We start from the raw sequence: 24,947 nt of genomic DNA, 5'->3' as shown, positions 1-24,947 counted from the left end.
GCTCTTACGTAACTATCCTCAACACCCAGAAAATATCTCATTTCTATAAATGGCTTCTGCAGAATCTGAAATTAGATATACTATGCTGTGTTTTCCAATAGAGCATAAGGGGAAATAATTTTTTAAAGCTGTCACTGCAATTTGGCAATAGTGAAAGCAACAATAGCTCATTTGTTTAGCATATTTAGACTCCTGTTTGTGGAAGAGGTAAAAATCATGACTCCCTGTCAGATAGAGCCTCAATATTTGCTCTTATAATGTTAGTGATTACAGTTTACAGCTTAGTGTCAGGATGGTCAGATCGTTGTGAGAGATGGGAACTTTTAGCACCTGTTTATAAGATACCATATTACCAGAATGGTGGGTTGTGAGGATGAGAAAGGCAGTAAGGAAATGCACATATCTTAGTTTTTTCTAAAAATGAGCCACTCATATACTACCACTGATTCCCAGAGGAATAATGCACAGAATATTCTTGAAGACTGACTCTTTGTTAAGCTGCCAGCAAATAAATAAAATCAATTTCTTTTAATATGAATACACACTAAAATATTTTTTTTAATATTTAGAATTTCATATATTGATTCTGAAAGCACTAATATATATGGCTAACTTTATGTACAAAAGCATTTTAAAAAGATTTTTTTTTTCATTCAAAGTATGTACATTTGAAGAACTAGCTCTCAGACGTTAAAATTAGAAATACCTCTGGCTCCATGTGATCCATCAATTTGGTGAGTGGGATGCAGGCTTGTGAAAGAATAAACCCGTTATTTTTTATAAAACAACCAAATAGCTTAAGTCTCATTTAAAAATCTGAATCTGTAACATAACAGGAGGTAAATCCCACCTCATTAGACAGTACCTGAATTTTTTTCCCCAAGTTACAAAATGCTTGGGAACATAAAATTACAAGACTAAGATTCTATTGAAACCTTATGTAATTAAAAAATCAGTATCTGAGGTTTAAAAGCTTAAAAGGAAATACAAGGAACAAAGTTGATAAGAACAGGTCACACAATAGATGAAAATCTAAAATTAAATATTTAATTAGAACTCTGATTTTGTTTTCAAGGTAGGTGGCATTGCACAGGCTATATTACAGTCTTTTATGTTTGTTTCTTTTTTTTTTCTTTTCCCCAAAGAGAGTACTGTTTATTTTAAACAGGCCACTTTAATATTAATACAAGTGTAATAGGATCAGAACCGAAAATCAGCTAAAGATGATAAATTTTACATTATTGGGAAAATTACAATTTCTTTTTGTATTGTAAAAACATTTATTTTTAACAATTTACCTACATTAATCAAAAAAGTACAGCATATTTAATAATTTTACAAATTCTTCATAAAAAATATATCTCTGTACAAAAAGTTCTTTTGCACCTACTTCATGTCACAGCAGCATGTCGTGAAATGGCAGAATGGAATAGTGGGAATGAAAATTAGATTGACTTTGTCATTATGCGGGTGTTCTCCCCAGTCCCTCCACCCTCCCACCTTTTTTTTTATTTTTTTAATAACAACTTTTTTTGTTTACAAAATATTTTACACAAGAAAAAAAATTATTGCAGCTAGCCTGGAGAAAGGCAAGATGTGTGATACAAGCAGCAGTTTTTAACAGCTTTGAAGCACATAACCTGTTTTTTAAAAAAAATATAGCATGTATTATTAGCCTGTCATAATGATCTGGTCAACGCTGGGGGAAAAGTCTTCTGCATATATTTTGAAAAAAACAGATTTCCTGGCTGCCATTTCCCAGCCACTGCACATCATCTTAAGAGTCTCACTCTGAAGAAGCACCATAACTAATTGCATGCACACACAGCCTTCTGTATAATAACTTCAGGAGAAGGAGATCCAACCTGAACAGAAGACTCAGAGTGGAGAAGGAGAGGAATTTGAAAGGTGTGGGTTGAACTGATTAAATTAAGATACTTTTGTTTTGCTCCGGTTCCAGTGTGAAGCTCCTGTTTAATCAAGACTCCAAGCAAACTTAGGATAATTTGTTAATGTGTTCCTTTTGGGTGTCTCTGATCAAAGAGTGCTCACTCAAGATATGCAATTGTTACATTAGGTCCCAAAATGAATAACTAAATAATGGATTCATGGTATCTGGGCTCTCTAACACCAAAGATCAAACCATTTAACTCTTGTCTTTTATCCTCCAACACATTCCTTGGTGGTCATAGTGAGACAGGGCACTGAAGCATACACTGTAATGACAGGACTAGAAAACATCAACAATAGGTACATATTTTGTTTTTAAAATTCCATTTTTTTTCTGTCATTGACACTTCAAAAATACTTTTAATGCAGTAATGTCAGTTTTTACCACCTGTCAGAAACTTTACTCAGACAACATCTTCCCTTCCTGACCCACCGTTCCTATAGAAGCTTTTCATTTGCCAAGCAACTTCCTCTATGTGGAGAAGGATCAGGACAACAACTTTTATCTGATGACTGTTATTTCTCAAAAAATGTAAAGGGCTCTGAGATGGGACAGTTAAATGAAACTTACAGCACAATAACTTAAAAAAAAAAAAAAAACCAAACAAAAAAAGAAAGCAAAAAACTACTAACAAAATTAACAAGGAACTGACTGGAAAGGATTATTTATTAAATTTTCTTCAGAGTTTCTTGCTCATATGAAGAACATAACAGCTGCAGGCCCTACAACTATTATGTATTATATTGCTGGTGTTTTTCATCCAACAGATGTAGTTGTTAAGCTGACCAAGGGTTATCTTTGAAATTTTTGTTGTGTTCTGCAACATTAGCTGAAAAACCTGTTACTGGGCTTAAATTACCTTTTTGTTTTGTGTATAACGGCCAGACCTACACACATATGGCATTCAGAAAAACTTCTCAACAGGCTTAGATAGCAACTGGATAATAGGACCTTTTGAAATTCAGAAAACTAGAATAAAACAACAGGACCAAAAAAGCAGCCCTGAATTAGAAGAACAGCAAAACAACTTTCTGTTTCTTGAACTGAATATGTGTGACTAAAACCAGATCTTGCTTTATTATTTACTATAATTTCCTAATTTTCAAACTCAATTTAATTAATCTGCTCAATGGCATTTTTGTCTATTTATTTTCATTCAATAAAACCTCTAATTTTATGCATATGTTAATGATTACTCAGCCTTTATATGTATAAATGTCTGTGAAACTGTGTAAGTACAAAAGCAGTAAGCAGTGTGTTTCAAAAAATTAAAATAAACAGAAAGCAAAGATAGTTGAATATTTTTCTATGTTCAAAGCAGAAACTTAATGACCACTTTTTATGGACAACTGTCTCTGGGTTTATTTATGCTACTGTAATGTGTTTTAGTTCCATGTAACATCAGAAAATGATGTCATACTAAAAGAAAAATGGAAAAAAATGCAAAAGGGAAGACTGTATTATGAGCACAGGCTCACAGGCTTTATGAGCTATCTAAAATAAATTACTATTCACATTTGTACATGGCAAGCAGCAATAGCTGCTACCCCCCTGCTGTTAAATAGTATGATACTGAAAGTGGTGATTGATGACTGATTTCGGAAGAAAATAGTGACAATGAAAATTTCTTAGAAATGGGCTCTTGTTCTGGCTGAAAGTTTCCAGTGACTTGTACTCATGTTTACAATGAAATTTAGTAAAAGATTGACAAAAGAAACATTATTCTCTATAGCGCAAGATTTTAACCGGCACAAAACATGGGGGTCAATTTAGAATTCCAAGAAATTTTTTGTGGAATGTTTTGCTTGGCAAAGAGTGAGTGAATGTCTATATACAATGGACAGTGTGTAGAAACCCTGTATATTTTTACCAGTATCTTACTCAGTCAGCCATTACACCCTAGTGCAAAAAAAATTGTGCATTAATATTTTATGATACTAACGGCTGATTGGGGAATTGGCAAAACTGCCCTATGAATAAAATATACTGTAAGTATTCCTAATTTTAGCAAGATTTCAATGGTAAAGCATTTGCAAGTGTATGCAACCTCAAGGAAGGCTGTCTCCTCCTTCAAGAAAGCTTTATTTCTTCAGAATATTCCCAAGGATAATCTGTGGTGCTATCATTTGTCACAGTACTCAGAGGATTTATCCAAGTGCCCAGAAGAATGCACTGAAAGGCATCCAGCCGCATACAAATATGAAAGTCTGAGGCATCAAATATGACAAATTGGGATGACTTGGCAGTCTTCCTTAAAGTGTGCCTTGGTTTGAAGCAGATGCAGCCAGGCATTTTGATCCAACCTTAGGATGAAAAAATATTCTTTGTCTGATCCCCCGAAGACTGACACGTTTTTACCAGAAAATTTAGCTGCATGTAGGCTGACAGAAGATGTTAAAGATTACAGCAGCAAAGCCAAGAGAAGGGAAACTGGTATATGGCACCAAAGGAATTACTGCTTGTCCATCAGAGGTATGGCTATGAATCAGTCATATTGGGCACTGAAGGCTATACCACTGTACAAACTGTGTTCAGAGTCGTATCAAACCTCACAGCCTTTGCCTCTGTGGGTTTTAAGTTTGTGTCATACATGGGATTTTCAAATGAAGCTTGTCCATTACTGTTTTCATGTCCAGCATATCCATTGTACTGTACTTTTGGTCTTGTTCTGGGGAAAAAAACAAAAGGAAATTATCATTAGCAATAAAAACATTCTAATTTTTCCACTCCGTCTGCATACAACAGTGTCTGGAATATCTTGCACTGCTAGTGGTAGTAACCTTCAAATAAGTGTCTGCAATTCCAATTATTCCAGGCAGACCTCCTATAGCATGTCTTTCTACCTCCATAAATACTTCCAATAAGAAATGCTGCTAAATACCTTGTCCAAACACTTGCAATCAGATTGATCAAATCCTAACTGATATCATGTTGAAAATTCAACATCAAATGATACTGAATACTTTCAGTCTTTTATTTTTGATAGTGTTTTCTCACCATGCAAGAGATATCAAAATTTCAAGAATGTTCAGATTTTTATGCAAAGCTCTGTTAGAACATATTAAACCAATAATTAAATTAATAATAAACCAGAATTGTGCAGATTTTCTGATATTTATAGTAAAATGGTATCCTATGATATTATATTCTATTATTTTCCTCATCTCAGTATCTAGAAGATTCTAAAGACATATAATAAGGAAGTTAAACATATTGTTTTATACATATAATTATTATAAGGCAAGAAAGGAGATAAAAGAGTGCAAAATATAAGTGCTTGGTGCTTAATAAATGTAAAACAATTTAGAACCGCATTATATAATTTCATAAAAGGATTCTTGAAAGTCAAATTCTTCTTACAAAATTATTCTTGATAGCTGATAGGGAAAGCTATCACTGAAAGGTATCACTAATGGAAATTGACAACATTCAAATTATTCTGTTAATAATAAATAATTTTTCTGCCTATTTTAATTTTATAACTAATAAACAATCTTAGAAGTTAACTAGGAGCTTTCCTAAGTACAAGTAATTAAATATATTTTAATTTTGCTCAGAAAGATTGGGATGCAGTCTTCATTCCTGAAGTAATTCCTGTCAGCCAGATAAAAGGTACAACTGTGTAAAAAAGATTTAACAACCCTGATTTTAATTAGATAGTGTGAGATAGGCACACAGAAACACCCATAAAATTGTACCCTAAGCCTTCAAATTCTCTGTTACAGAGAGCCTTTAGGGGCATAACTACCATCACATAATTTTGAAAATTTTATGTTGTTATTCTGATCAATAATGTAATTTCAAGAAAGTCCCTTCAAAACTTACAGATTCTGTTGTCTTTTCACTGGAACATCCTTTCTTTCGAAAAGGATAAAGTTTGACCTAAAATTACCTCACTAATCAACTTGTTAATTTTTTTTATGGCTGATATCCCCTCTAAAACCTGCAGTTTAGTGGAAGTAATTCAATGAAAATAAAAGAAAAGCAAAAATATTCTTTGGAATATTTAGTTTTGAGAAACATCTCCTATCTCAAATATAACACATTTAAATTAGGCAGAACTGCAATGACGTGCCTTAACAGAGGAATTATAGCTGCTTGTCTAAAGAATGAGTTTTGTCTTTCTTAAATACATATATGTTTCTACTGCTCATGTAGGGCGTTAAAAATTTCATAGGATAAACTACAAAATGTACTCCTATGTCACAATATAATTTTTTTATGACTTTGCCTCCTCTTTCTAAGCAATATTTTCTTTTTCATTCCATCTCTTCTCCAGACCCAAATGCCTGTGCATTCATGATGCTCTTAAAGCTCCCACCACCATTGCAGAACAGGAGCTGTCTGAAAATGCTGTCTGATGACCTGTAAATATCAGAAAGGCATCTTACAATATTAAGTTTGAAAACATGGTTGACAGCTCTTCCTGAGCAGTTTTTGCCAGCAGAAGGCTACCCTGCATTTCAGGACATGAAACATTTTAACTGGAGTTCCCAAGTTCAAGCCCCATGGCAATTTGTTTTTCCCAAATCATCTAATGTCAAGGTAGGCAGACAATCTACTGCATCGTAGGGCACTGATGGACTTCAGATTGTCTGTGTCATTTCTTGCAATCACAAAATACTCTTGGTATCATAATTATGGTACAGAAGTTTAACAGTTCCTGTTAAATACTATTTTGCAAATAGTTCTCAGAATGAACAAATTTTCAGAAGATATATAGGTATCTTCAAACCAGATTTGAGGCAACATTGTTGGGTTTGTTCTATTATCTAGTGACATATAAAAGTTTCATATGACCTGAAGTGGTGCCAATTCTTACAATAATCACTAGCTGACTCAGCACATGTTGTAAGTAGTCATATTATGGGCTGTTCCACCATGGGATTTATGGATTTTTCAGTTTGTATAATTAATGCTAATAAGTTTTTTGAAAGAAGCAGCATGCATTCAATTTAATAAAGCATTAAAAAAAATAGAACATGTGACTTCAGATTTCAATTTGATTCAGTCTAATGAACCAAGAAGGTTGACGGGTCTTTGCTCCTTAACAGAGCAACTCATTTTTCAAAATTTACATTGTTAAGAACTTCCCTGCATTGAACTTCTTCATGGGAAAACCTAGAAATATTTGTCTTTCTAGAGAAAAGATGTTCTTAAAATCTTTTAGCACTGTGTTCTCTAGTTACCTACCAAAATCAAACCAAAAAGCTTATTAAATTTTTGAATAAATAACATTTACAATACCTGTGTTTGTAGAGGTAAAATGCAAACCCTGATAATATTAGAGCAAAGAATGGTACCAGGATGGCAGCTGCAACTGAACTGCTGTTTGTACCATAATAGTGATTTGAAAGGTCTGTGTCTGCACTTAAAGGACCTGAAATGAAACAAAAAGGACAGAAATAAAATTTCCATGTTATACAGGGGGAGAAATAGAATTCCCATGTTATCTAGCTAATGATATTTTCTTTATTCAAGAATTAAAGAAGACGGTGTCTTATAAAATAATTCTATTTAAAAACATGAAATAAATAGCATGAAGAGTCATAGTATAAATATCGTTAATATCACATCATGTTATATCAGTAACTATTAAAATAATTTGAAAATAGTATTCAGCAAGTAAAATAATTATGAAATACAATGATCCTGATTCAATTTAATAAAGTTAAGCCATATAACTTCTGAAAACCAAATTAATTCTGCAAAAGAACTGCATTCTGGGAGTCTTAATATTCAGCTTGGAAACCAATAAGCAATGCAAGACCACAACAAACAAGAACAAGTAAGGAAAAACTGAGGTGACTTAATAAAACACAGTGGTTCTGCTGGGCTCAGTAGCCCTCCCAAGTCTGCACCTGTGTCCATGTCCATCTGGCAGCTGTGTTTGCATGGGGATAGAACAGGGAAGAAAATGCACACACAGTGGCCTGTGGCATGGCCTCACTGGGCTCCTGTTGTGGACAGGCAGATAACCTGGACTGTAAAAGCATTTTGCAGAACACATTTTTTCATCAGTATAAAGAGAGACATCGCTAAATTGCTTAAATAGTTGACCATCCTGTAATTCAAATTGTGAAGGACAAAAGACAATCGTATGATGAAAAATACAGAAACTTTTATAGAAGATAATATTTTTTGAGGTCCAACTCCATGTTGCTAGTTTGAACTTACAGCTCCTCAGAAAGCAATATAGATCCGATTTCAGAAAGAAAGACCAGGACAGAGAGATCGAGCTTGGACAGATAGCTGTGTTTGATATTCTGGGGTATTACTGCTGTTGAGAGTGGAGAACAGGAGACACTGCTGTATATTTCTCAGAAATGTTCCAAACCACCAGTACAGAGTGTTTCAAACACCACAACTCCCTCATTGATAGCAGCAACAACAATCAGTCTTTTTAGGACCCTAGTGCAAACCAGCTGTACAGCAGAGACATGGCCACTACGCTAATTTCACCAGTCAACTAAAATATCTAAGCAAGTTCAAAAACTGAGAACACAAAAAAAAAAAAAAAAAAAAAAAGCCAAAAAAGTAATAATTCTGCTATGATCCCAAGAAGTGTTCAATTTGATCTAGTGAGTACTAAACCACAGCAGGCAGTTTAGATCTAGATGATCTTTAAGATCTCTTCCAACCCAAACTATTCTATGATTCTATGATTTCTTGCAGTTCAAGCTCAATGCAAAAGATGAATGTGATAATTTTTTTCTGTGAGATACCTTTAAACCATAGATGTTCAGCTGTCAACATTAAAATACTTTTTGAATATTTAATTTTAAAAAATATATTAAATTTTAGGAAGTAACTAAGTTTCCTTTAAAATGAAGTCAACCTCCCTAGGGATTCCAGTATTGGCAAATGTGATCACTTAAAATATGACAAAATATTACACTACAATCTTTTTCACTGACCTAATCTTCTGTCATGTTTTAGACTTCTCTACATATTTCTCTGCAGAACTGGTGAAGGAAAACCTTTTCAAATTAATAAACCTATTATCGTGGTAATTGGAATCATGTTATGAGCTTCATCACACTACTCGTAACATTGAACTGTTTTAGAACAAAACCATTTTATAAAAAATTTTGGAATTTAGTACCTAGTACTTGTCCCAAAACTCAAGCTGTGGAAATACACCAGGCATAAATTTATGTATTTGTATTGCATTGTACATGTACTGGGCATTCTCCAATTTATCTATATTAAAGACAGACAAACTGCAGTAGTTCCAACAGTTAATAGAAGTTATAGAAGTACTGATTTAAATGTTTTTTGTTGGTTAGAAGAAGTGACAGTCTCTAAAAAAAAAACAACCAAACAAAAAACCCCCACATTCAGTTATCACTTTCTTCATCCTTTACCACCATAATCTCCAGCCATTTTTTCAATTATTTGGAGTAACTAAAAAATACAATAATGATCAAATTCATTGAAGCCAAATAAACAAAAATTTGGAATTAATATCCAAACTCTTATAAAAATTTCAAAATAGAAATATGTGTGAACTTATATCTCAATGCAATTATCATGACACATACGATAGATATATTTTAATGTACAAGTAGCAGAAAAATTATAAAAGTCAAAATGAACAATTTTTAGTATGAACTTTTTGGTTTATTTAGTTAAGTAAAAAAAGCGTTGTGCAGCTCAAGATTTAAAAACAGGCACAAATTTACACTTTAAGAGTTTCTTTAAAGTTATCTACATTGGATAACTGATTCAGATTTAATACGTTACACAAAACTTCTAATGAAGGTAGTCACATATTCTATATCTCTACAGTTTTTGAAGTACCACACTTAAGATAACAAAACTCTACATTTTTTGCTGAAGTTTACAACATTTAATTGTACAGTTTTAACCTGGAGTTGGCCAGGTTCAGACTGCATTGCACGTGCTTTTCATTAGGAAAAGAAACTTCACTGCAGATTTGCATAATCTGAATTTTAGTCATGTATAAGGCTCAGTATAACTTGAACACGGTCTGGTCTACTTATTAGAATAATTTTCAGACCTGTTTGTGATTAAACATATCCTGATGTGAACTTTGTCATTCTTCAGACAGCATTATCATAATAAGAAATGGAAAGCATATTGTATTGCCCAAATTAAGGTAGTGATTGCTACCACATCTAAAATAGAAAAGTTTTTTAAGGAACTTTTATTTATTAGGAAATACCTAAATATACACACAAACACACAGAAAAAATGTATGGAAAAGAAAATTTGATTTGCTTTTCATTAAAATAGTCATACTTTTGTCACTGGGAAATATGTTATTTAATAGAAGGATGTTCAGTAAGATTATAAATGTTATCAGGTTTTTTTAACAGTTCAGGGCTTTAGCTTCCTAAAACAGCAGCAGTCAGTTGAATTTAAATTTTGATAACACACAGTGAATTCACTAACGTACAAGCCATATATTTTTATTCTTGAGGTTATTGAAAAGTATTGTCATTTATACCTAATAGAAAATAATACTTTTTAAAAGAAAATACTGTGCAACTTGATCTCAGGTGGCAAGCCTACTCTTCTGACCCAAGCTGTTCTATGACTGTGTGATTAGGAACATTTTATCATTGCTTGGATCTATCACACACATTTCTCCTTTGACTCCTAGCTTCGGGTTTGTTGTCTTGCATCCGTACAGTGTGGCTCAGTTTTCCTAAGAGAAATGCTGTTCAAGTCAAAGAAAGTGTGACAGCAAAAGCCATGCAACATTAAGGAAAATAGAATTACATGCCTCAGAGTAATTTCTGAGACAAGGACGTTAGCAGGTCAAGGATTTAAAAGAAGAAAATACCAAGACAGAAAGCAAACCAGCAGCTTCCAAGGAATAACATAGGCTGGAACTTCTTCACCTGACTGAACCTGCTGAACAGAAAAGGCTCTTTGGGTACGTGCCTCACTGGGTGTAGGTGAGTATTACCATACAGTTTCACAGTTATTACTCCAGATATCTGTTTGTGCTTTAGCTAACACACAACAGCTCTGTACTCTAGAGCTTTCAGTACCCTGTTTAGGTGTAGAGTTTCCTTGTGAATGATGTGTCTTGGGTTATGCAACCAAAAAAAAATGTTTATTCTATTCCATCTGGTGAAACCCAGTTGGAGAGAAGTTTTTTTTCTTTATCTGTTGTAACTCCAGGAGGGAGGGGTAACTGCCTTTCTGATAACAAGTCAGCTGTTAAAACCGGGTGGGGCATTGTTTCTTTTCTCTGTACACCCTCCCACTACCTCCAGGGAGATATCTTCTTTTAATGGGCCATTAAAGCTCACCAATGACATGACACATTTCATCATCCCATTGTGAGACGCTCCACCAAGGGAGAAGGAGCCGAACCATTTACACCTAGATAAAAAGGAGCCACAAGTGTCACCAGACATCCAATGTTCCCACGAGACTCCTAAAGGAAGACTGGACCCACCTCTGGACCCTTTTCTCTATGGGACCATCTCAACTTCCAACAGGACCACATCTGCCACTCCAGGAGGGCTGACTTTTGGACCGTTTCCAACACCCTGACCAACAGGGTATCAGGTTGTATTCTGACTCTGTCAGAGGTCTTTTGTATTATTGCATTTATTTTATTTTACTTATTTTTTTTTTTCTTTTCTATTAAATTGTGTTTCTGACTTGGAGCCTCTCACTGGTTTTGCTTTCAAACCACTACACGATGGAAGTTGTGTGAAATGATCTGGAGAGCAGGGAAGATTTATAAAGTGAAATTTAAAATTTACATGTCTCAGGATATTAACCACTTTTAAGAGTTGATTAATTTCCAGTAACGGATGTATATTCCACAGCCATTGATCTAATGTAACACAGATGCAAATTAATTATGCATATTTCATTTTTTTGTTAACATGTTATGTCAATCTAGACAAGTCAAAAAGTACTTTGAGGAAAGTAAAAATTGAAAGAGAGGTGAGTCATTGTATTTCTCCAGAAAAAAAAACCAACAAAAAAAACCCCAGGAAAATAATAATTTTGTGAAGATGGTTTCTCTTCTCACAAAGTCACCTTTTTAATACAAATTTAAAAGAAATGGACAGACTGGAATGAACAAGATTCTAGAATAAACATCTTCTAGAAGTGTAGTGTTAAGGCACAGGCACTCAACAATTCCTGAAACTGAACTTAGCCACAGACTTGCAGCCTTTAGAAATGAAGTTGCTACAACTTAACAGGCAAAAAGCCCTCAGAAATTACTGATTACTTGTCAAAAAAAGTTAAATAATTTGATGTCACTACTTGGGCCTCTTAAGAAGGCCCAGGTACAGTTCTAGTTCTCTAAACAGACTTATAACAGATTTCTTTGTCCTTTGGGTCTTTTTCTAAGGTTACAGCAAAAATTGCTTCTGAGAGAGGATAAAAAGTACCAAGAAAGAAAAGTTCTTTCTGCTTTCAAGTTGTTAAGTTGAGAGACTGAGAATACTCAGTTGTTTGAACACAGTTCTAATAACAAACATTGTGGGTTTGATTGTCGTTTGAGTCATTAATTTAAGAGTTGGACATAATTTTCCTTGTGGGTCCCTTTGAACTCAGAGTATTCTGTGATTCTGTGATGCCAGTCTTTTTCCAGTATTGTGTTATAGAAAATTATTAATCAATACATTGGTCTTTCCCATTTAACAAACTAGTTCTCCATAAATGCTGTCTTTGAAGTATGCTTGCATATGAAGAATTTCATATTGCTTTCTGTATGCACCAGTTTATGTATACTTTTGGCTTACTGTAAAGGCAGCAAGTAATTTAACTCACTTAAAAACCAGAAAAATGTTAGTCTTCAGATAGAGGATATATGCGATCATAATCTCAGCAGAATATTCATGAACAGAATAGATTTTAAAAAAGGCAAATTACCGCTGAATATCAGATGGTATTGACAAATATGATCTGTATCACATGGAAATTTGCTGTTTCCTTTTAGTTGTTGTTTATTCAATAGAGAATAAGCAGCTTATAGAAAACCAGCGTTGATTTAGTAATCTGGTAAAAGAGATGGTATATGCATTTGCAGCAAGCTCTCTGCCTAGATGTCAAAACAGAAGATGAGAGGTCCTCTGCACAGGAATGCAGGATTAACTTGGACACTCCAGCTCCTTACTAGTCTGGTACAAACTGATCTCTTATATTACAGCTCTAAAGGGTAATATAGACAATGAATTCCACTACTGTAGAATACATCCACTGGATAATTCTGTAACTGTTTAACTTTCTGCTCATTCTTTATTTACCACCATGAATTATCAATTTCACATAGAATCAAACTTTTTAAGTAGCTGGCAAACCATGGATATATTTTTTGACCTTGCTTAAGGAAATAGAAAGTACAAATATACACCTTCCCCACAAACAAAAACAACAAACCACATTCTTAATTGTTTCAAGACACCAAAGGCTGCTTAACAGACAGATATTTGAACAAAAGTTGGTGCTCTACTTTTACAGTGTGATAGCTAAAAACAGAAAGCATAAGCAGCTTAGATATTACAGTAGTAAAGATTACATGAAAGTAGAGGCAGACAAATAATCTGCCCCACACAAGAGTTTACTCTGAAGATTGAATTTGTATTTGGCTTCAATAATTGGCAGCTCTTATGCTGGGATTCTGAAGAGATGGGTTTCTGCCCCTAGTCACTAAAAATACTTAGCATTTTGAGAGATGGCCAAGACAAGCAAATCCACAGCCTAACTACTACTACAGTACTTAATAGAGCAAGGAAGTACAAGAGAGATTTGACAGAGCTCTAAAGAGCACAGGGTACAGCACCAGTGAAGCTAAGGGAAGCAAGGCAATTTATAAAATGTACATACAGTCTGCCATAGAGATATTGGCTAGACGGTCTCTTCTTCCTAGACCAGTACTTTTCTGTGCATATACTGTGCTTTGACCACTTTGCAGTAGTTTCAGGATCAGGAAATGCAGATGCCTACACTTGGTGTTTGTCAAAAATATTCCATGAGTGAATATTTCATAAGTAAATGCTATAGTTTTTATGATAAAATTATTTTATGACTAAAATAACTAGTCTTATACCAGCTGCTAAAGCACTTGAGCCCATAGCTGTAATACATACCGCAGACACTCATTTAATATTGTTAAGAGTGAAGTAAAATTCAAATACATATACATTCTGAAAACATCTACCAGCAACAGGCACTCTCCAAATGACACTGTCAAAATTAGGGTTGTTTCTGTCCTTTAGTCTCTTATAGATTCTGACTACAATTTATATATTTAAGCAGGAAATGTTTTTGCATTGCATGATATCACTGGTACTTTCAAAAAGAAATGTAAGTGCTTGCAGTGGCATTCTCTTTTAGAGCATCCTGTACTTACTAGGTTGCTACACTAGAAAACTTGGGATGGCAACATGTTAAGCAGAGTTAAATTAGGATTTGAACTGTATATTTCCAATACATGTATTTGGTTATATTTGTAATAGGAGTAGTGGAAAATAAATGTGCCCACTTCCATTCAGTAGCTGAGTAATTCTTCAAATTCATTCTTGCAAAACCCCAAAAGATGATACATATTACAGATCTATGAAAGCATGTACCTTGTCTTTGGAGCATAAATTTTCCAAAGTCTTTTCCATGTATATCACCTTGATAGGTAAAAACTCCTCTTTCAAGCCCTGAGGATACCTAGAATATATTGAAACAGAAAAAAAATGATTTCTGAAATGAATAAATAACAATATTTAGCCATTTGTTTTTCTGACTTATAGTAAAGAGATAATATGGTGTCCAGATTTTAACTTTTTGCCTTTAAAATATTAATAATTTTTCTACCCTTATAGAATATTTATTATTTAAAATATTTTATTTTATTTCTTTGCAATGGTATTAAACAAAATTTCAAAATAACACCTGGAATGGTTTTAAAATATCTCATGTATATTGCTGGGTTTTAAAATTCTTGAAATGCCATATTCATAATTGAATTAGTGTGCAGATATAGAAGCCTGCTGAACTGTCAGATTTAAAACAATTTTCCACAGAAAGTATCACGAGGCAGAAAGAAGAAATGCAAAAATTAAAATAACACTGTGTTCCTTTAAGATTAGGTGTACTTTAATTGCAGTGAACTATTTGCCAAACCAAAAAAGGACAATAATACTAGAGGTAAAATTCCCACTCCCATCTAAGGAAACAAGGCAAACCCATGCCAAAATATGCTGATTCACTCCTCCTTCTCTTTCATAAACTAAACATTCTAATCAGAGTACAAGAGACAGAAGTTTGTATACATATTTTTGAAAGAAAAAGATAATCCAATCTCTACACTGACATCTAGAGTGCTGGATTACATATTTGCAATACAAAAAAATGGATACAGTTACATAGACAATCACGAATTACTTCAGAATTTAAACTCAGCCAGCCTTATCCATGGCAATCTGGGTACTTACGTAACCATCTAGTGCCCAGTTGTCGTTTTCATACTTGCTTACAAAAATGTCACTTGGTCCTTTAATTTGAAAAACTTTCAAGAGCAAATGGGCTTCTTCCTTCTTGTAAACACCTATTAAAATAAAGGGGGCAAGATACACCTTTTAAACAAATTTTCAATCAGTTTGTTCAAATATTCCTTCAAAGCATGTTCTTTCAGAACTAAAAGTTTGTGGAAACATTCTGTAATAAAAGAATTTAATAACATGCAAAACCTCAAGATTTAAAGTACTGCTAGATCTTATTTAACTCATCCTTTGCCTCATCATACTTGATAAGAGTATGCAAAAATAGGTTTGTATTGTTTAATTTCAGACATAATAGGGCAAGAACAGTTGTCTTTTTATACAGTATTTCAATAATTCTGAATACAGATAGAACTCCTTTCCTGGAATTTTCTTGACCTGGACAAAAAATGGATTTTACTGACATCACAACAGAATGTCGCTACAGTTGATATCAGTAGTGCAGTGAAAGAAAATTCCTCTTTGACAACCAATTACTGCAGTTCTCTCTGAACTGTTGACCTTACAGAAAATGATAGCTGATAAAATTCTTTCCAATATAACTGTGATGAGAGGCTAAATCTGAACTTCACAGTTAGACTTACAGAAAGGAATGTGTAACCTTGATTATAGGATATGCATAATTTACTATGTTATTTAATTATCTGAAGTCTGTGCAGACCATTTTGTTAAAACCTCTCCTTTTGCAAAAGAAAATTATTTTTAGCAAAAAAAAGTTTTTGTTTTATTTTCCATTTGAATGAAAATGCATCAAAACTGAACAGATTAAAAAAATTTAAAAATTATAAGAACAGCTTCTTTAACACCAAATTCTGTACCTACCTGATAGTTTGATTTGTATGTTGGATGCCTCAATGAATGTGGCATTCACTTTGCTGCTTGTAGTATTGAACCAATCAACAGTGAGAGTAGCTGGCTGTCTTTTTCCTAAATATTCATAAAACCCTTTCCACAGTGAATTTATAAAAAACACATCTGAAGGAACTAAATAAAAGGGGGGGGGGGGGGGAGGGGAGAGAGGAAGAAATAAAGGAAGACGTAAACTACAATGAAATAATAATCTTTCTAGCCATAATTATGCTTGTAATTTATTTTTAGACAATCAATCTACTGTTCTAAGGAGACATTATAATAAAAATTTTAACAAAACCATAGACAATACATCTAACAACCATTCCACACAATTACCGTTAATATACTACACCTGTCAATCATAGCATATGTTCTCAAATAACCTCACATGTTATAGCTTGTGCGATTCAGTGAAAGTCCTCAATACTATGAAAAACAGTGAGTCCATTTCAGACTAATATTATATTTCTTTTCCTCGTACCTTAAAGGTACAAGGCTTCCCCCAAAGCCCTGTATCTTTAAGGTACCAGGAAAAGAAATATAATATTATTCTGAAACCAGAGATTCCTAGAAAGAAACACTGTCATAGGCCGCCCTTTTTGTTTCATGGATCTATTGAAGCAGCACTGTGTGTGATTTTCAACTGAGTATCAAATGAATATTCGACTGAATTGACTCAATTTACAGATTTATCAGGCATTTTTAGACTTCAAAGCTTTTTTCCATACAATATTATTGTATGTATGAACAGTGAAGTTTTCAAAGAATGAAACTTTTTTTTGATTTAAAACAAACTTCCATTTCTCAGCAACTGCAGTCTGAACTATCTGAAGTAAAAATCCTACAAAATGAAGCACAAATTATTGGAAGAAGTATATGTATTTGGATTCTTTATTGGTTGTGATTAGTGTCTTTCCTCTACACAGAAAAGAAATTATTTAGGTATTAGATGTTGTATTTTATACTGTTTAACTAATCAAAATATATCTTGATGAAATGATAGCCCTAGAAAGTATTGAAATTCACCTTACTATCCATGACCACTACAAATGATACTTTCTAAATAGCTAGAGTGACTTTAGAAGTGTTTCACACTCTTCTAATTAAAACTTTTAAATAAATAATTGTATTTTCTTGTATTTTGTCAAACTCTGAAGACATATAAAGACAGCTGTCTTTACTGAAGGAAATTTACCAGAGCAGATATTCTCTGCATGCATTTAAAAAAATTCCATGGATATTTCCTCCTCTACCTAATAACTTATTGCAAAAATGAATCAAAAAAGAAACCCAGGGCAATAATACTTGACATGTAATATGTCTGAAAAAGTTGACTAAAGGATAAATAACTTCCTCCACGTCTTTTGCCTTTAAGTTGTGCAAAAGTCACAAGCAAATGTTTAAGCTCAGTGTGGAACGATTTGAAAACATCATTAGCATGTTATTGGTTCTATCACTAGATTCCAAAATGAGCAGAGACCTATTAAATGGATTTGATCGTAATAGCTTTGAATAACTGGAAGTGTTCCATTTCCAAAGCAAAAGTCAGTGGAGCTTTGCACAAGGTTAACTCAACTTAGTACCAAAATTCTGAAGCATTACATTTCAATTGGTATGTCACAGTCCTTGCAATTTGTATAATTTCTGCAAATACATGGATTCTGTAAAGGGTCTTTCAGACTCTTTTTCCTATGCCTTTCTCATTTTTGGCTATAATAGTGACATAGAGAAATTTGAAACCTGGTATTCTAAAAAGAAATACTACATTTAATTTTATTTGTCTATGTTAATCTTAATTCTGTGTCACTCATGAAGGTGAACATCTAGTATTAGTGGTATGAACCAGAGAGGTACTATGAAAGACTTTTATAAAGGACTCCATACTTTCACCATATTCCAGTATCTCCAGTACATAGTTTGTCTAGCAACTCTATCAATAATAACTGCTAAGCTTTGCAAAATAGTACCACTGACTCAGTATTTACAGAGTTTGCACTTGCAGATGAACAGAATCAGTAGGGGAAAAAAAATATTACTGCTTCCCCAGTCATATTTCTTTAAAATGTTGAAACACAAGTGCAGCAGTCTCCAGAGATGCAGCTTTGGAGAGTCTCTGAGATGATTGTGCTGAACCCTCACAAGTTCCCTGCCTTTCCCACCCCCTGTGGGCAAATGCAAAATCAGAAAAATGAACTCACTTTTAGTATTCTAATGCTGCACTGACTGCACTGATTGTTCTCAGAACATGACAATTGAGAAAATCCATGGCTACTCATTAAAACAGCTTCCTAGCTATTTTTGTGAGGACTACACAAAGCAGAGAGAATCATAGAAACCGAAGAAAGTAATATAGTTCTTAATTCTCACATGGATATTGCAAAAATTCTTTAGATGCAACTTATACTCAACCACGTAAAAATGTTTAGTATTGCTTATGAATACATTAACTCTGCCAAAAAAAAATCCCCCAAAAAACCAAGAACAACCCCCCCCAAAATAATTTAACTTGCATTCAGTTGTCTGAAGGTGAAAAATCAGAACACAATACTATTCTGTTATGGAAACTGTAGTTTAGCAATATTAGCTTAATTCTGTTCAAAATACAGATAGCAGCAAATCAAATTGTATCAAAAGTCAATATAACAACATAAAGGAAACATTTCAAAACACATAATGTTCTATAAAGAAGAGAATTAACAATTTTAAAACACATAATAATAGTACAGAACTGTTTTTTGAAAACCACTTAAAACATTTTCTTCTTAATTACTGCAATTTGTTACAGTTTTACTTTTCTGTTTACTATTATTGGTACTTTCAATCACAGCATTTAATTTTTTTAAAATAGCTTTTAAGTAGTACTTATCAAAACTAGTTATAATGGATATGACATTTGTGTGAATTGATACTGACACTGTACATAGCGAATATGTTTGGAAACTTGGTCTACATTTAAATTTGGCATTGAAACTTCAAAACCTGCGTGATAGCAGATTAATGCACATTTTAGGTGAGGTGAAGCTTCCAATAAATGAAGATTGTATATTAATTACATGAATGAACACTATATCCTGCTTTATGGTGAGTTTGTAGAAGTAATGTGTTTCAGAAGAACTCATTTATGGATTCACTTGAGACTCTCACTAATAAACTCTCCAGGAAGGTTAATTATTAGCAGAAATACCTTTTTATACCTTTTTATCCCATCTACTCTACATAGAGTCCTTCTGTGAATTGCCATGAGTGTGAACCATTAATCTTATTTTCCCTGCAGCTTTGCTAAAAATCAAAATATAGAATTACAAACTCATGCATTTGATGACAACTCTGCTTTTTGTTAAATAAGTTAATAAAATAAAGTAGGACTTTCATTTTCTGGTTTCTCAGATGCATTTGTGCATTTTGTCACTTGCAGGAGGAAAAGTTTAACTGCATATATGTTCATGAGGTGGCATAGAAAAGTAACAGAAATATTTGCCTGCCATGCCACCTCTCTCCCGGTCCACAATGTTTTGGAAACCCTATCTTGGAGTATGTGGAGAGTTTTTGTGAAATGATGGCCAAGAATATCTCCAAAACTGGTTTTGGGATGGTTTTTTTTTATATTTCTTACAACACTTGCAATGTAAAGGGCAGAACTTTGACTGAACCTAATCCCTGCAATTATAGCATAGTCATTATAAGGCTCTCCATTATAGCAATTTCTCTGATATAAAACTACATCAAGTCTTAGGTTTGTGTATATAAATTTCTTCTGTCTGTTTGAGAAGGGATTTTGTGCAATTCACAAAATAGGCACTATAAAAAATTTTTAAAAAGTTCTTTGTGAAAGAATTTCATAGAATAGGTTTCACATGTCACCTGTTATTATGAAATACCTCAACATTTATATCCCTTGGAAATTAGTAACAAATACTTCATTAAGATATTGGAAATAGTTTTATTATCCATAACAATCTTGGGTGTAAATCAATTTAAATTAATTAGATCTAAAGCTCTTCTTGTATACAAACCTGGAGTTTTAGTTATTGTTTCATTAACTTCTCTCACTCCTTTACCTACAAGTAAAAAGACAAATTATCATTTTCATGAACATATTTGTGTAGTTTTTTGTTTTTGTTTTTATTTTTAAATAGAATGTTAAAACAATACCTGTTGGAGGCAATCATCTTTTATCCAATAGAGTCAGTTTTAAGACAGAAATAACTTCTCTTGAACATTTTACATGTTTAAACCTATCCACTTGCACAAAAATATCAGAAAATAATTTAGGTAAACAACATTTTTACTGTGGAAAGTTGTCTGGCTAGTTAAGTATTTCATATATTTAGGGCTAAAATGTTTATATCAGTCCCAGTGCTATAAAAGAGAGCCTTATAGAGGGGGAAAATACTATATCTTATTATGAATAATAATATAGTAAATATAGTAAAAATTGTGTATAGAAAGAATGATAAATTTATGACACAAATGAGCAAGAGCCAGATAGCCTGATTCATAGGACAGGATCAGATATCATGACAAAGAGTCACAATTTGTGAATTAAAAAGGTGTAATTAGCTATATTTGTGGTACACTCAGCAAAGTTATGTCCATTGATCCTGATCAGGTTCTCGACTCATCCTTTAGTGCATTAGAAAGGATAGTATCCCATTGGAAGATTTGGTCTTGCATATTTTTTCTCTTTAGGAGCAGAAATTCACTTATTAGACTGATCAAGAGCTAAGAAAGCACAAAAAAAGGGTGGGACACTCAATGAGAATTATACTTTAACCTAATTTTATAGAAATCTTTACACCAACTAATCTTCTACTCCTCAATAAAACAACAACAACAACAACAACAAAAAACAAAAACAAACAAACAAACAAAAAACAAAAAAACAAAACCACAAAAAACCCCAGAGATCATTTATCTCAAATTACTAATTATACAGTATCTATGAAAAATCATCCTTTAAGGACACAGAATAAAGATAAATTCTGATATGTAGATCATATGACAATGCCGAATCAAAGAAGTCTTCCCTTATATTAAAGAAAAATATTGCTCAAACATCAAAACTATTCAGCACATTTTGATATATAAAAATAAAAGTCATACTGTAAAAACTTTCCCATGGCATCTGAATATTTTTCTCTATTTATATTCTAAATTTAGTTTTATTTTTCTGAATTGAGAACTAAGAGCCATGTTGATTTTCCTGTGAAGAGCAAATTCAGAGCTTATTACTGTATACTCAGATCTACTCTAGGAAACTATACGAAAGTTACACTGATATAAAAGTGGATCATAGTGCAGAAATTTTCTTATTGTACTGCTCATTTTTATTTTATAAGACTTCCTTAGACTAAAAACATACCTGCATGGATCTAAAAGCTAGGATATTAAATAACTTTTCTTGTTCTTATAGAAAATCATATTTTAAGCACTGAATACATTGAAATACTATTTAAAATTGTGAAATAAAGATAAATGCAGTTAAAAATAGTACTTTATATTGTTTAGGTTTTGGTTGCTGTTGTTAAGGGTAAACATATGTGTGTGTGTGCCTGTGCACTTGCACACATATATCCCCTTTTCTTCCTCCATGAGATCTAGGTGTTATGTTCTCTTTGATTTCTTCACTATTTCTTTCATTAAATAAAAGCTGTTGTTCCATGAGTGTCATGTTAAATAGTAAGTGGAAAAAATTAATACTACTAAACAAAACAAAAATGTCAGAGAAAATGAATTCAAACCCAGTAGGACCCAACAAATCACTTGAGTTATGACTTACTTTTACAAATAGGTGATTTTCCTGTCCATTTCATGTCTGGTTTGCATGTCCGATGCTCTGATCCACCAGCAAGAAAAAATCCTGGCTGACAGGTATACACCAAAGTATACCCTAAAGTAGGGAGATCTATTGCTTTCACATCTACATGTGCAGGTGTTTCTGGCTGCCTGCAAGCATGAGCTGCAAAGGGGTTTTTACAGTTAGAAAACGTCATGGCAAGCAGTTTCCACAGAATCTGAGTATCCAATTTGAAATAAATGCATGACAACGCTGAATAGCTTTTTGCAATGTCAAGTAGCTATTACTTGTACGAGTGACACTCAGAGTGTATAGTTATATTATTGTGGGATGGAAATGATACTATCACATTTTATTTAAGAATAAACCAAAATCAAATTATGCTAGGAATCAGAAAACAGGTAAAATAAGGGGAAGCACACAATATTGTACATGGTGCAATGATTGGTCCTGTGAATTATTGTACTGTCACAGCTTCAAGCATTGCTTCCACTCTGTGTTCTATAAATTAGAGTGGTTATTGGGATAAATAAATGCATTTCAATGGAAATAAAGGAAACATTCCACGAGAATGTTTTGTCATAGAATATTGAGTATAACAGATTTTTTATCTGTGCAACATGGTGTTCATTTATAGCAACCCAAAGATAATTTAAAACAGGATAAAAATCTAAGGTCATTGCAATGAATTACTTTTAGCTTAGGTCAGTGTATTTTAGTACAATATTTATTTGATGTCCTCCAACTCACAGTGAGCTGTAAGTAATTTTCATAACCATGCATAGCCCAGAAAAGATGGGTTTTGCTGAGTTCTAGTTAATGATTCATAAAATACTAGGCAACAAAATAGTTCCATGCACATTTTCAAGTCACTTTCCATTCTTTTTTAATCCGCTACACATGCAAAAAATTTCTAGCTTAATTAAAGTAGCTAATGCAGTAGGTTAACTATAACAGATTTTCTGAGTAAAACTGATAGAATAATTGTGAACTTCATTAAAAAAATCTGAAAAATCTTCCTTCAAATTAACACCTCAAATATGTCTTTGGTCTTTGAATAGGAAAAACAACAAATAGAACATTTAAAAATCTGTTTTAAATAAAGCTTCCCATCCTTGTAGCAAATAATTTGTCATGAATTTCCACATGTATCACTTTGTAACTCTTAAAATTGCACACTGTTCTGAGTGGTTAGAAGAGAAACCAGACTTACGAATGCATTCAGATTGTATGCCACTCCAAGTTAGGTTAGCAAGACAAGAACGAGTGGTAGATCCCTGAATATGATAACCTTTTCTGCATCTGAAATAGACTGTGCTCCCAACCTAAGGATCAAAACAGAATGTTAGACAGAAGTATCTGTCATGTGTAGTCAGATATCAAGACAGTGATAAGCTAATACTTATATTTTCAAAAATAAAAATGTCTTCTTTTTACAGTTTCTAGAGTCATACCTTTTTTTTTTAATATAGTGATGAAATAGTTGAGTAATTGATTCTTTTATGATCTTATTTAAAAGCAATACGTGGAAAACCTCTTACATTGCATTTATTACTATTAAATTTTATTTAAGATAATCAACTAGCAGAGTGAAGTCCTGGAAAGCCTTCTTATGGTCAAATATGATATGACCTTCCTCAAAAGACAAGGTAAAATAACTGAGAAAATGCACTTTTGATTTCAACTGGGAGTAGAAATGCATGAAATCTACATATCAAATTGCAGGTGAGAAAGAATTTTTTTAAGAGATGAGAAAGAGATGGTGTGGAGAATTCTAGTAAAATGAACTTATTGATGGTCCTGACAAAAGTAACCAGAATGTAACTCCAGACCAAGTTATTTTAATGATATGGGGCTAATCAGTAAAGCATTACTTTTGTTTTGGATAAAAAACCTTGGCAATATTAAACAAATAAATAAATTAGACAAAATTAACATTATTGGACATTATATTACTTTAATAAAGTAACATATCACACAGACAAGTTGCAAATGAGTAGTGATCAATGTGTATTGTAAGAGCTTGCAGTTATAGAAAGGCAGATAGCTCTGCACTGCAAATGACATAGAAGTACTTCAATGGAAATTAAAAGTTAGTATCTTCAAAAGATAGCTACCTGCTATCTTTACAGTCAATTATATAAAACCTGCTTATCATGATAGATGTTCAGCAAATGCACATCATTTCTATCAGAAGTAGATTGGGAAAACCACTGGTGTTTTTAAAAGTCATATTACTGATATGGCTTTGTGGACTTATGTCTTTCTAACTATTTTTAAACATATTATTCTCTCTAGCCTGCCAAGGACACACAGCATATCTTTAGTAGTGAGTAGAACAGTGTGTGGCTAGTCTTGAGTCTAAGTCATCTTACTTCTGCCAATTCTCATATCTGTCAGTAAAAACAAGACGGAAATCTTTTCTCAGTGCTCCAAAAGACCAAGCAAAAAGTAACATAGGTTGAAGGTAGTTAAACAGTTATGCTGCTTTTTCATTTTACTGGTAAAAGTTAAAGTGAAAGCAGCACACTCTTTGTATAATACTTGGATGAAAAACATTGAGGGCTTCACGGCATAGGGAAGCACAAAAGGCAAAGAATAAAAGGGGCAAGACAAGATGCTGGTACACAGGGGAAAACCCTACAAAGATCTGCTGCCTGGCATCACACTGTTCTATATTGAGGAAAGACTGCTGAAAAGTGTTTTATAGAAGCTTGGCTATGTTATACAAATAGGAAGCCCAAAAATAATGTATGGAAAAACCCCAAACAATCTAGTTCCACTGCCATTAGAGAGAAGTCTCCACGTTGTGATACAAGACAGCATTCTGAGAGTGAACACGTACTGGAAA

General features: G+C 33.2%; 1 protein-coding gene across 1 annotated transcript in view; it reads right to left on the bottom strand.

Moving 5' to 3' along the window:
* Positions 1 to 1,064: 1,064 nt before the first annotated feature.
* CSMD1 (CUB and Sushi multiple domains 1) overlaps positions 1,065 to 24,947 on the bottom strand; it is a 1,076,561-nt gene continuing 1,052,678 nt past the window's right edge. Inside the window, exons 63-70 of the mRNA XM_083857383.1 lie at positions 23,310 to 23,421; positions 22,079 to 22,258; positions 20,313 to 20,357; positions 16,270 to 16,431; positions 15,382 to 15,494; positions 14,527 to 14,614; positions 7,199 to 7,331; positions 1,065 to 4,619 (exon numbers count right to left, since the gene is read on the bottom strand). Coding sequence (XP_083713509.1) covers positions 4,460 to 4,619; positions 7,199 to 7,331; positions 14,527 to 14,614; positions 15,382 to 15,494; positions 16,270 to 16,431; positions 20,313 to 20,357; positions 22,079 to 22,258; positions 23,310 to 23,421 — 993 coding nt within the window. The 3' untranslated portion in view covers positions 1,065 to 4,459. The remainder of the gene's footprint in view (positions 4,620 to 7,198; positions 7,332 to 14,526; positions 14,615 to 15,381; positions 15,495 to 16,269; positions 16,432 to 20,312; positions 20,358 to 22,078; positions 22,259 to 23,309; positions 23,422 to 24,947) is intronic.

This window comes from Zosterops lateralis (genome assembly GCF_965231275.1).
Source record: "Zosterops lateralis genome assembly, chromosome: 3".
In the NCBI taxonomy this organism is placed as follows: Eukaryota; Metazoa; Chordata; class Aves; order Passeriformes; family Zosteropidae; genus Zosterops; species Zosterops lateralis.
Note: the sequence above shows the minus strand (reverse complement) of the source record. Positions and strands in the feature narration are given on the sequence as shown.